This window comes from Haemorhous mexicanus, chromosome 1, assembly GCF_027477595.1.
Source record: "Haemorhous mexicanus isolate bHaeMex1 chromosome 1, bHaeMex1.pri, whole genome shotgun sequence".
Lineage (NCBI taxonomy): Eukaryota > Metazoa > Chordata > Aves > Passeriformes > Fringillidae > Haemorhous > Haemorhous mexicanus.
The window spans coordinates 131,168,226-131,181,585 of NC_082341.1; the positions used below are offsets into that span (position 1 = coordinate 131,168,226).

At 37.5% G+C, this 13,360-nt stretch overlaps 1 protein-coding gene across 1 annotated transcript; it reads right to left on the minus strand.

Moving 5' to 3' along the window:
* Nucleotides 1-4,019: 4,019 nt before the first annotated feature.
* Nucleotides 4,020-13,285, minus strand: SLC7A13 (solute carrier family 7 member 13). The gene is made up of 4 exons (XM_059863043.1): nucleotides 10,270-13,285; nucleotides 7,662-7,793; nucleotides 5,671-6,035; nucleotides 4,020-4,941 (listed from the first exon to the last, which is right to left on the minus strand). The coding sequence occupies exons 1-4, from the start codon at nucleotides 11,000-11,002 to the stop codon at nucleotides 4,696-4,698; spliced, it is 1,476 nt and encodes a 491-aa protein (XP_059719026.1). The 5' UTR covers nucleotides 11,003-13,285; the 3' UTR covers nucleotides 4,020-4,695.
* Between the last annotated feature and the right edge of the window lie 75 nt (nucleotides 13,286-13,360).

Here is a 13,360-nt window from a genome sequence, read left to right on the forward strand (position 1 = left end):
AGTAAGAATAGGAATGCCTAGGATCTCCCATCACTTGAAATAAGCCATAGAGGACAATGACAGGAATAACACCTGTGATACAGAGGAGAACACCACAAGTAAATGCTCTTTGACCTGTCAGTTAAAACACAGTTGTTTCTGGTTTGGCATATGTGAAAACTGAGATGTAGGGAACCTTAGCAATATCCACAGTGCATGCAGCAAACATAAGAGCAGAAGTTGGGAGGTCTGAACAACTCATGGCCTAACAGCCACAGGCAGCTCCTCCGACATCCTCCCTTATTAACCCAGAGGTTCCAATCAATTATCACCACATCAAAGTACAAAAAGCCATGTACAGCTGTTCAATGTTAGCTTATCATCTTTTTATTGGAATCACAGTTAACACTAACTATGAAAAGGAAAGTAAAACAAATAATTGCTGGGGTTTTTCTTTCTTTGTACAATTTCTGGGGTTTGCCGCAGGGAATTTTTTTTTTTTTTTTTTTTTTGTAAAGCAGTCAGCACACATGGAATTAGCATGATGTATAATTGCAAGTAATTTTTTTAATAATACCAATAATTTTATTTTATATTGTCTATTTAAGGAGATAAAGGACCAAAAAAAAAAAAGGCAATGCAGACATAAATACAAATATTTTGTTAGAAACCTAGAAAAACAGATAGGGAGATTACATATAAAAATGGACCAGTCAGTACAGTATTGATAAAAAATTATCCACATTCTACCTTTATGTGTTGTAAGGCTGAAGTTCTGAAACATGCAAGTATGCATAAGCATAAAAAAATTATGAAGTCAAAGAAAAAATAATTTAAAATGTAAATAAATGTCTGATAATAAAAGTCGCACTTCCATCTAGCACTTTCTGGGATATATTCAAGTAGGAAAGCAGCTGAGACCAACTGAAACAAGCTATAATGTTAAAATATTGAATTGCTCTTGGCCAGAGTACCTAACATGAGTTATAAATTTGAATTCTATTCCTTTATGCTTACTGCTTGGAGATGTGGAATGAGCCAGCAACAATAAGAAATCTTTATACATTTAATAGTGTATTTTCTTCTTTGTGATTTAGCATTCTGTAACACTCAGGCAAAAAAGAAAATCTGCATTAAGAGAACATCAGTGACTCATAGTCAGGGGATGGGCAATACCATATCTGGGATTGCTTTTGTAATGATAATTCAGCTCAGCTGTGTGAGTCCCTTTCCAGGGGTCATTTAATGAGAGCATGCTTTTTTCAGAAAATCCTGTCTCTCTCAGATCTGGGAATAAGTCAACATTAGTAATGAAGAAGATGCTAAATGTGAGGCAGCCAATCCCTTATTTGCTGTAGAAGAGGAGGAATATGATGTAATGAATCAAGCTGCAGAATCGTTGCTGGATTTAGGAATTTGAGTATTGCCCAGAATAATACACATTGGTCTTTTTCTATAAAATTCCATGGCCATACTGGAATAACTTAAATCACAATTTTTGGAATTTGCAATTTATTCTGTTTTCACCATTTTCTATACCAAACTTTAAATCCTCATGCTTGATTTGTGGAATTTTAAAATCTCATAGTGATAATTTAACGTTTAGTAGACTGTAAGTCTTAAAGGAATTGCAGCTACCCACAGTTAAGTCAGAAATTGAGCTAAAGGATACCAGCTATTAATCTAAATCAAAGTGACTGTGATAATTTGTTCTATTTTCCTTTTTAGAGTATTCTTGGAACTTAGTTCCAGGGGACTAAAGGCAGTCTGAACTTACTAATTACTATGAAAAATCAGCTCCAAGGCACCCTGTCTTAAGAATCCAAACTTAGTGAGCAATTTTGGTCATACCTCCTTTGTTTCCATCTAGAAGCTGGAATGAAATGAAATGGAAATCTGTATATAGTCTCTGAATAGTGTGTGTTCACCAGTTCCCTGGCTCTTTGCCCTGCTCCTAAGATAAACATCCATACTTGGACTTGAATCTCCATAAATGGTTCTCCATCCAGGTATTTGATGTGAAGGATCTCAGGGAACATCACAAAACTGATTTCTTGTGCAACCTACACATCAGGTTAACTTACCTTCAGCAAGCAAAGATGATACCACTGACACAGCTCATAACAGTCAAGAGGAATTAGTGGTTGTTTCTGAAGTGCCTAGGTGCTGTCATGAGGAATACCACAGAAAAGCCTGTAAGATATCAACGTCTGTCAAGAGCAGCATTTGAGCATAAAGTGATAAACAAAATGCAAGATCACATGCTGAAACGGGGAGAAGATGATAGTGAATTATTTGGCACCATCGATTCATTCCAATAAATGCGGTAAGGGTATATAGAAAGAACAGTTTATGATCTGATAATGCAAGGTCATTGAAAGGTGGCTTTGCAGAGGGGCTTAAGCTTGCATGGACATTTTTAATTCTGACCTATTCTAAATCTTCTCATCTTGTACCTTTATGTGCCATTTCCTAGATTTTTGTTAAAATAAAACCTATCTACCTCATATTCCAGAAAGATACATAAAAGCAATTTATTTCGTATTACATTTCATTGGGACTTTTGAGTTCCCTCATCGGTTGGAACTGCTAAATCTCTATATTTGAAATTTGTATCATTAACAAATACATGCTCTAATTACACAAACATACCCTGATATATGTTGTCAGTGGTACCCAACTCATTAGGGAATTAAATAGATAGTTGACAAACTGACAAGTAATTACATGGAAATAACACACCCAACTAAGCAATTTCCCCCTGATGCTTTTCCTAATCATCTGGTGTACAACACAGTATCATTTTTACATAAACTTTTTTTCCTTACAACTTCCACTTTTCTTTTACATATTAAAATATAGATTAAAATTTAAATAAATTCCTTGAAAGTTCAGTTGAAAATCTTTGGCACTGCCACACCTGTATTTACAAATCACTGATGGATGCTTCAGTCACAGTAAAATAATTTCTTCCATTTACAATTCAGTCCTTAAAATATAACACCTCTACAATGTTGATGAGTCTCATGATGTTATGAATTTAAACAGCAAGAGAAATGTTTTTCCAATAGCACTATAAAGTGAAATTAAACATTGATTCCTTTCTTGCATTCAGCAGGAACCAGTCTCCAGCTCAGCTGTATAAATTGCAGTCCTCAGTTGTATGAACTTTTCTTCATACAGCTTGTTAAAAGGTATAATTTTTTCTTCAAATTTTCATTCTGTGTGCATTATCACCTTGAGAAAAGCCACTTGCTACATATATTTGTTTTAATTTGGGGGCTCATTCCAGGGCAAAGTGAAATCTTCTTAAACCTTCAGTTGATTCCTGGTTTTATTGATGGCGACCCTAGATTTTGGGTAGCTATGAAGAATTCTTTATCTGTCACTCCAGTCTCTAAAATTTTTATACATCAGTGAATCGAATATTGTAGCAAGATTTTTTCCATTCCACTGTGTTACAATACAGTGCCCTGTAAGACAGTTTCACCAATACAACATCCATCAAACCAGAGATCATGGTGTAGAGTGATGTTCAGCTGGGGCCATCTGCTGGTTGTGTTGATGATTTTTCATTGCCAGATCTGGAAAATCACTTTATATTTGTAATTCTATTGCAATTATAAAAATAACAGCATATATTATTCATCACCTACATACATGATGGCTTGTATGTACTTTTTATTTATTTTTAAGATTAAATATTCCGTGAACTTTATATGGCCTAATTATGAGAAGAAAAAAGAATTATTCTTGCTTTCATAAACAAAATAAAAATGGAGGGGAGGAGGCGTAAAAAAGCTCTTACTTCTCAACAACACCAAAAAGAAAGCAAGGAATAAAGTAATATTAATGGTAAGATGTAAATGATTTAGTAAAGGAATATACATCTCTTTAGCTTTTATTTCTGTGATGAAAAGGATAAATAATTTTTATTGTCTTATTTGATGCATTGTAAGATTTCACCTTGAATTTGTATGTGTTGTTCTAAAATAGCTAGGATGCACCATGCTATTTAAAAAGACCAGTCAACTTTATGATAGTCTTCAAAGGCTTTTATTAAAAATAAATGCCAAAAAAGTAGCAGATGAAAAAAATATAAACGCTTTAAAACCAGAAGTTCTTCTCAATGAGCTACTGCTAACTACGAATAATCCAGACAATTCAAGTTGAAAGTGTGAGTGTATTTTTATAACTATGCTATTATGTATTTATTCATTTATTGTATGATAATACTGATAATTATTTGTGCTAGTGTCATCGAGTCTTATTTCTATTATTGCAAGACTCTATGCAACTTTTAACTGTGTTATCAGGTGCAGGAGAGAGCATTTTACAGATTTTGCAGGCTTAAGAGAGATCCTTTGCACCTATTAAATTAGTATACATATATATTTATGTATTTATGCAAACAAAAACAAATATATACATATTAACCTTTTATGCTAATGCCATGGTTTATGTGACGAGGAGGTGTTTGGTCATAGGCTGGACTTGATGGTGTCAAAGGTCTTTTCCAACCTAGTTCATTCTGTGATTCTGTGCCTATACATAAATATATGTGCATATTTGCAATGATTGTGTATACATCTATATATGTATATGCATGCATGCACACCTATGTATCACACCAACATCTAAATTGTACTGCTTATAGTCTCAGTTAAACAAAATCCTCTGTTGGCTCTTAGCTGTACTGAGATTAAATATCTGCCATTATTCACATTTGCCCTCAGCAGGTCCATCAGCAGGACAGACTTCTAACAGGAGCTGTAAGTGGCAAGTAATTTTATCAAGAAATGCAAAATGCAATTTAAAATGTATAAAAGGCAGATAAATAATAAGACTTCCAAGCATAAACAGGAAAGCGTAAACATATTGCATGTTTGGAGACCAGACAATGGGAGCTAGAACTAGGAAGAAAGACATCGCCACCATCATAAATGGAACTGGTAAAAACACCTGTAAAAGAAAGAAAAAAAAATGGGTTAGGAAATAAACGAACCAACTGTGACTTTTCTGCCTCATTCATTAGAGTAACAATGTGTTCTTTGCCACAGTAGAGTTTCATTTCTCATGCTGCTAGAAATTCACCCAGGACAAGAGTCATCTGACTCAAATTGCCTATAAGAGAAGAATCTTTTAAAAAATATTTGTTTAGGCTCCTTCTTTTGTCAAGGGGGAGAGACAGGCAGTACTGGAAATCCATTTGTTCACAAATGATATTGTGGGTTCCTATAAGACACTCAGAGCTGGGTGCCTGGAAGCCTTCACAATGAGCATACACTTCTAACCCAGCTTTCTGACTGCTGGAGTAAGAGGAAATTCAACCTATCCTTAATGCCTGTGATTGTGTCAGGGAAGATGGGAGCAGAACAAAGTTCAATGAACTGAATGGCAATGGGCCTATACTGTTCAGCGCTCCACACTGGTATGGTTCCACATTGTTTGCACATCTACCCCATTCTGCAAAGAACTATCTCATGTGTGCAAGTTCTCTGGGGCAGAGACCATCTGTTTGTTTATCTTTTTATAGTGAAGCAAAATTTTCAAATAAGGCTCTAAGCATTGAGTTTATTATTTGTATTTTTGTGACTTTCCACTTTGCATTTGCACTTCTTCTATAATTTTTGCATGCAATCCAGGACTCAAAAAAAATTTATAAAAATATTTTAACTAAGATCCATTTACTTTGTATGGTCGATGTAGATGAGGCTCCCGGTATCGAAGTACAATCAGGCTTGCACAAGTCAATCCAGTCATAAGCCAGGCAGAAAATCCAAAGTAATTTGTTAACATAATAAGGTCGGAGGGGATGATAAAAATGGATGCAATGGTGGTTGAAAAAATCATGGCTGGTGCTGGAGTATAGGAGTGGACATTAAGCATGGATATTAAAAGAGGCAAATGTCCTGACTGACTTCCAGCATAGCTTAATCGACCGAGTGTGAACATGCTGCAGTTGAGGGCACCAAATATTGAGACAGCAACAGAGAGAGGAATGATCCAGGACACAGAGGGGATCACTCGATCAGCCCAAGTGACTGCCACAGCAACTGCAAGAAAGTAAAGAATTAGTGTAGTACAAATACCATGTTCTGAATAACTGACAGACTCAACAGGAACAAAACTTAAAATACAACAAGCACTATTTACCAGCAGTGCCTGCTTTTTTGTTGCAGTAGTCAAACACTAATCCAATGTTAAGGGTATTTCATTCAGGAGCTAAACATTTCCTGGGAAGAAAACAGCAAGCAGGAGTGCTGCCTGCCAGAGCAAGCCAGGGAAACCTGCTGGGGCCAATACCACAGTCATGGACTGCCCAGCAGGAGTGAGCCACATCTCATGTCATGCATAACAAACACGCACACACACCTGGGCAAGAAAAGAAAATTAACTCCTTGGTCCCTGGCATGACCACAGTGGTGACACAATCTGCTGTTACAGGAAACTGCCAACAGGAGAACATCTATGTTCAGAGATGAATCAACAAATGTGCTATTAGTGAGATTTTGCTTTGGGTGGAACTGAGAAATGTGGAAGATTGTTTCTAAACAAGAGATATTCAATATTGCTTGGAAATTAGCTATACCTGATATTGTAGTGACAACAATATTTAGTGGGTCAGTAACCAAATGAGGAACATAGTTCTTGCAGTGTCCTGTGCAGCATAGGAAGTTATTAGAGATGGGGAAAACAGAGCTCCCCACCTCAAAAAAAAAAAGAAAAAGAAGCAGTGAAGGAACAAGAAACGTTTGAAAAAGTGCTATAATTTTAAGGTTATCTTCTCAGCTGGCATAGATAAACACAGTTCCCCTGGTATGCCAGCTGGCAACTGCTACTCATGGATAGTCTGGTATTTGCTGCCTCCTTCATTGTAGCATACAAATGATCCATCTCTCCCAGCAGACAGCCTGACACTGGCTGAGCGATAATATGAGATTACTGAGTGACAGGTACACTGTTCTCATTTATATTAGTGAGCTTTATTCATAGGAAAAAAAAAAAGATTGATCCATCCAAATGAGGTATGGTTTTTGTCAGGCCTGTAGGCAAGGTCTGACAGCTCAGTGTCATTACAGTGGGATTTAAAATGTGCTGCTTGGATAATCAAGGAGAAATACAGTTCCCTTTGGAGCTTTACATGGCCAGCTTACTGGCACAGAATCTGAGACAGGGTTTATACACACTGGATTTTGCATAGGCTCTTCTGAGAAGTCACAGTATATATCATGAATAATACACACCCAAAATGGCTACATTTTTGTGTCCATAGTCTTTTCTATACTCCTGAACATGTTAGACTTGTCCACCTCCTAAAGAGTAATGGCTTTAGTCTAAGACTCAATGAGTTTGAGAAAGAAGGAGGAGATAGGATTAAAACTATAGGAAAACAAAGATCATCTCTATACTTAGGACCTGACTTTCACCTTATTTTCCAGGTTTTCATACACTTCTGGTTTCTTTTTAGACAGTGTAGGAAAAAGCCAACCATTTCAAAAATCTGCCTGCATTCATCCAATTTGTGTCATAAAGTAAAAGAAGAATTCTCTGTTAAAAGAAAATAAACCCAAATTTCTGGACTGTGAAGTTAGATGAGCAGAAGTAACCTAGGGCATTGACATCAGATGGATATGTCAATGGGCCAGCTCTTTTTAATTAGAAAAATATGAAATACATACCTGAGGAGACAATTTCCTTAGGTGTGAGGACAGTCAGATATGAGATGTTCACTAGTAAATAAAAAACAATTACTGCAGGAACAGCAGTCATCACAGTTAAGGGGATATTTCTGCTGGGGCGTTTCATCTCCTCTGAAAAATACAATTTAAAACAACAAATGATGCATGTAGTGTAGCTTCTGCAAGTGTTTTTCAGTGGTGAAGCTGTGCAGAGTTTGACAAGACTGATGCCAAAGTCCTGCCCCAATCACTAATCATGGCTGCTAAATTCTCTGCTTGTGAAGTCCTACAGTGGTTCTCAAACAGGGCAATATCAAAGATTCTCAAACAATATTTTTTTACTTAGCTATTTTTAACTATTTTGGAAGAAGGGCTGAATGAAGAGCTGATTGATTCACAAAATGAGAAAATAAGTGATAATTTCCCTTTGATTTGATTAATCACATATTTGACTTACATTAGAAAAGTGATTTGGTAGAAAATTTTCAAGTAGCCTTACTTGACAATCATTAGCTTAAACATGAAACTCTTTAAGTCACATTATTTATTCTTATATCACCTCATGAATCCTGATCTGAAACTTATTGAGCATATTTGCCTATTCCTACTCAAAACCTTTCTCTTTGCTTTTTATATAAGAATTAACAGAAAAGACCAAAGGTATAGACATAAGAGCAATAAAGCAGTAGCTTTAAAGGGGGGGGGGGGGGGGGGCATTCCTGGATGGATTTTGATGATTATTATCTTTTCCAGGGCAAAGATGGTATACGAAAACTTTTCAGTTCTAAGCCTGAGAGCTTAGAACTACTCTTACCAAACAAGAAAAAAAACAAATTTTGAAGGTGTATAACTCAGGCACTGGCACACATTCCTGGGCATGTCATAGTCCCAGCAAAAGATGGAGCTGGTTTCCAGAAGTTTAATCTCAATAACCATCATCTCAATCAAAAAGGTTCGTTTTCATTTCTTTCACTCCTTCCTCTTGTTCCCTCACCCCTTCCCACTTTCCTCAGCATTTACAGACAATTTCCTGAGTACTACCAGCAAATAATTGATAAGAGGGAAGAAGTGAATAGTCAGATGTGCAGCTTATCTAAACACCTTTTAAGAGACAGAAATCCGTTTCCTCTTTCACATTTGATTTCTATCTCCTGCTCAGGACATCAGCCTTGAGCCATGATTCCTGTACTGACTGTAGTGCACAAAGACAAGACTGAAGGACAACAACAGTGGAATTTAGATACCATCAGAGAATTTGGAATTTCAGATATAACAAATACACTTAGTAATTTTGGGCTTGGAAGAGGATAATCGCCAAAATTGCCAATTTAAATTTATTTTTCCATTTGTTTTGTTACTTATTGCAGTCTTGCCAGACAGCTGGCACCCGATCCATCAGCTGAAGTTCACAGAAATGAAGTTATTGTTGAAGCACAGGGAAACTCAGTTCAGTTCAGAAGTATTGCATAGGTTACATCTGTCTCAACAGCTGTGCTGCCCAGTGTATGGCGTTTATTAGTACTGCTAACTTATCAGAATAAATCAGTATTTTACCAGAAGTCTGGTATTTTCTCAGGCTTACAAAGCCAAGTACTTGTCTTAAATGAATACCTAAGGTTTCAAAACTATACTTTCCTGATTTATATAATTTTTTTTAAATGGCAGCCTATTTTTAAAGCTGGAGTACCTGGATTATAAAGACAACAGTCAGGTTTTTAAACATTAACCAAATTTTCACACTATCCTCACCACTGAACTTTGTGGTATGCATTTAACACATTCCGTTTATTTAATATTTTACATGACAGAGGTCAATGGATACAAATGGTTAAAGATATAACAGCAATATCCACTTGCTTACGATGTAATTCCATGAATCTGATTATACTATAAAACTCTATTGATTTAACTTGTGATGTGAATACTAACATTATGAACATCATCTCTGTAGTTTTCAGGAAAAATAGCTCATTTATTACTGCCACATATCAGCAGATACAGAATAGGGAAGTAAACAGATAGTCAAAAATCTTTTGAATGTTAAAATTGAGTAAAAATTCTGGGAAAAAAATCTATGCCACCTTCCACAGACCTCTCTTTACCCTCTATTGGACTTCAAAAGTCTATCTTCCCAGGAAAATATATCCCATAAAATTACTACATTCTAACAAAACTCAAAATTCATTTGACCATGTTCAAACCAGCTGCATAACCTCAGATAAGGCACAGACATTTAAATAGAAATTACCTATGCACACGTAGTTTGGCATGGATAACTTGATACTTTCCTAAAAATACACTGACATGGACACTGGGAAAGACAAAATGCAAATGTTTCAGGTATGAAAAATTCTGTTTATGCATGAGATTTAAAATTAACTATTATTATTTCTCTTGTAATTTCCTAAAAATGTCAGCTTGATTCTGCACAAAAAGCAGGAATTTTCCCTAGAGAGGAACGACGCCTCTTCTACCAGCCCCACCAAACACTCATGTAAAATTAGAAGGACTCTGTGGTCTTCAAACAGAGACAAGTTCTCCCAAAACAAGCTGAGGAACACAAGAATGAGAAGTGCAGAACTAAATCTGAAGAAGAGGAGTAGAATACCTGCCATGTAGTTGAGGGACCACCAGCCGCCGTACGCGTACAGCCCCTGGAAGAAAGCTTCGGCAACCTGAGAAGCATTGGGGATCTCTGAGCCAAACATGTCCTCAAACCTGGCCAGACTCTCCTTTTGCCTGGTAACAAGGAGAACGATGCCACCGACAGCAATCACAGACAAGGCCATCATCTTCAGCAAAGTGAAAACTGTCTGCACCCATGCAGACATTTTGACGCTAAGCCCATTCAAAATTCCCAGGGACCAGAGAACGGCCAAGGCCAAGCACTTCTTCAGCACATCTGGTACAGGACAAATGCCATAGAAAGGCTGTGTGGCATATTCAGCAAACAGCAAGGCTCGAGCAGCATTTGATGCTGGCTTGGTGAACGTTGATGTCCAGATAAACACGAAGGCGGGTAGGGATCCAAGGCCTCTTTTAATGTGGCTGTATTCTCCTCCAGAGAAGGGCAGAGCGGTTCCCAGCTCCGCATAGCAGAGGGCACCCATCAGAGAAACCAGCCCAGATGCGGTCCAGATTGTTAGTGCAACGCCAACATTGAGTAAGGAATGTTTTAACACCCCTGTGGGAGACACGAAGATCCCTGCTCCAACAATTGATCCTATAATAAAACTTACCCCGTCAAAATAACCTATATTTCTTTTGAGTTGCATCTTGGCTTTTCCTTTTCTTTGCTCATCTTTGAGGTCATTGTTTTCTTCTTTTCTCATTTTTTTCATTTTTTTTTTTCTCCACAGCAGATTTCACTTTGTTGTTAGCAGTCTGTCATAGCCCTACTTGCTAGTGAAATGTTATGGGAAGCTCAGCTTAATCATTCAGAAAAGAGAGCATACTTTGGGTTTTGATGTCTCCTGTGTGAAGATAATTAACCAAATACTTCAAGAAACACTGGCAAATCATGTACATGTTGGTTTAATATGTACTTCAAAAATTATTAAGGTTTGCAGGTATTTTTAAAGAAAACAACAATAAAATTAATGCATGGCAAATGCTCATTTCTCAGATAATTTCCATCAACAGATTTCATTTTGTTTTATGTACATCTTCAAAGACAACCACAGATGTGAGTAAACGTGACTTCTACATCAACCCTAGGGAAAGAGGAAGGATATGGCAACATGAGGAAAGAAATCAAACTTCCATATATTATTGACAGTGACATGGACATTAGATGAACAGCCTGCCACTGTTTTTCTGCCATCTATACAGAAAAAGGACAGTAATAACCAATGATCACCAGTATGCTTTGCCAAAATCTCATCAGTCACTGGGTATATTGGAGCTTGTTTATACTTCACTCATTAAACACTGCCCTAGAAAGAAAACTACCAGTTTTATTCCCAGTTTTTATCTGAGCATTCATTGTTAGACTAGTACTCAAGCATGTCCTAAGATGGCATTAATCTTCAGACACCGCTGTGAGGGAGGGAAAGAAGCTGTATCATAATTTTCATTTCTGCACGGGAGCTGTGGAACAGAAAGAGGAAGGCTGGAAGTTCCCACCAGTGTGGCATGTGTCTTACAAGGCGTGTCTGCTGATTTTTCTACATACTTATCAATCTGTTGTGTATTTTGTATTAGGAGCTTCTCTTCAATCAGATGTGGAGATACCATAAACAAATTACTTTTGTAGCAAAAATGAATTTTTTTTTTTTAAAGATGTCAAGAAAAATGGGCAGAAAGAAGAAAACTAACTGAAAAGAAGCTTGGCATGGACCCTGAGAGTTGGGTAGGCGCCCAAACTCATAACTGCAAAGCTCTTATTTTTTTCAGTCAAGTTGCAGAACCAGTTTTGTCCTGCAGGTCAAAGCTCAGGAGTGCAGTGAACAAAACTCGTGCTTTTACAGAGGCCAACTTGAAAGACACAGTAGTTCACACCAGTCTTGAACAGCAGGATTTCCACTCAAATACAAAATAAATTAATCTGAAAATTAATTTATATAATATGCCATCATGTAAGAAAACTTTGGCTAAAATAGACACGTGCACAGACTGTTCTTTTAATTGTTTCCATGACCTCAAGTGGGCTTCCTTCACCACACAGAAGCTTTGCAGCATGGTCAGTGACAGAATCTACAGCCCCAGAGCAGCCTCTAATCATAAGAAAATTCTTCCATTTTCTCCAAAGCCCTGCAGTACTCTCTACTTTCACCTTACAGACTACAAAAATTGTAGTTCTACAAGAAGCACACATCTACTTACTAAAACTTGCATACATTTTAAATTGCATTTATTAATTTCATAAATTGTAATATGTATTTAAGTATGCATTTACCATGAATTATTAAAATTCATAATAATTAAAATATTGATTATCTAGTATTCATGATTGGGAAATTCAGCATGCCATATGTTTTACATGGCTAAAATAAGTAATTAGTTTTATTTTCTGAGTCTCCTTCTCTTTGAATGCACACATATTATTTGATATCCTGCAATCTTCCAACTCCCTGTATTCTGCCATGTACAGCTCGATTTGGATCGCTATCTTAGAACAAATCAATTTTACACTCAATGGAATCCTAAAATACAGATGCAACTTTTTTCACTGATCATCCTAGCTTGTGATTTCTAGTACAAGAAAGGCATTCACAGAATCTCCCAAACAGCATACTAGTAAGGATTTTTTACTTCTGACAAAGCTGCCTAATGTCAGAAAAACATCACTGACATTATCCCTTGGTGGTTGGGCACGGGATCAGGCTCCCCAGGTAGGTGGTCACAGTTCCAGGCCCGGGAGAGTTGCACAGTGCTCTCAGGCACACGGTGCGGCTCCTGGGGATGGCCATCCATGATCCCTGTGTGTTCCTTCCGTCTCAGGATATTCTGTGATTCTGTGACACTCTTAACATTGGGTGAGTTCTAAAAAACACTACAGGCTCCCGCGCGTCCCCTCCAGAAGGGCGAAGCCGGTCCGGTTTCTAAACCCGGCCCTTTCCTGGGCCCATGGCAGGAAGCTGCGGGGAGTGGCAGGAGAGCGGCGGCAACCGGCAGGAGAGCGGGAGGAGAGCGGCAGGAGAGCGGCAGGGAGCGCAGCGGAGGCACGGAGCTCGTCCCCCGCTGCCCCGCGGGCTCAG

Coding starts and splice junctions, on each gene's coding strand:
- SLC7A13 (XM_059863043.1), bottom strand. CDS start 11,002: ATGAAAAAAATGAGAAAAGAAGAAAACAATGACCTCAAAGATGAGCAA. Junction 7,794..10,269: donor GTCCCTCAACTACATGGCAG/GTATTCTACTCC, acceptor TGTATTTTTCAG/AGGAGATGAAACGCCCCAGC. Junction 6,036..7,661: donor TAAGGAAATTGTCTCCTCAG/GTATGTATTTCA, acceptor ACTTTCTTGCAG/TTGCTGTGGCAGTCACTTGG.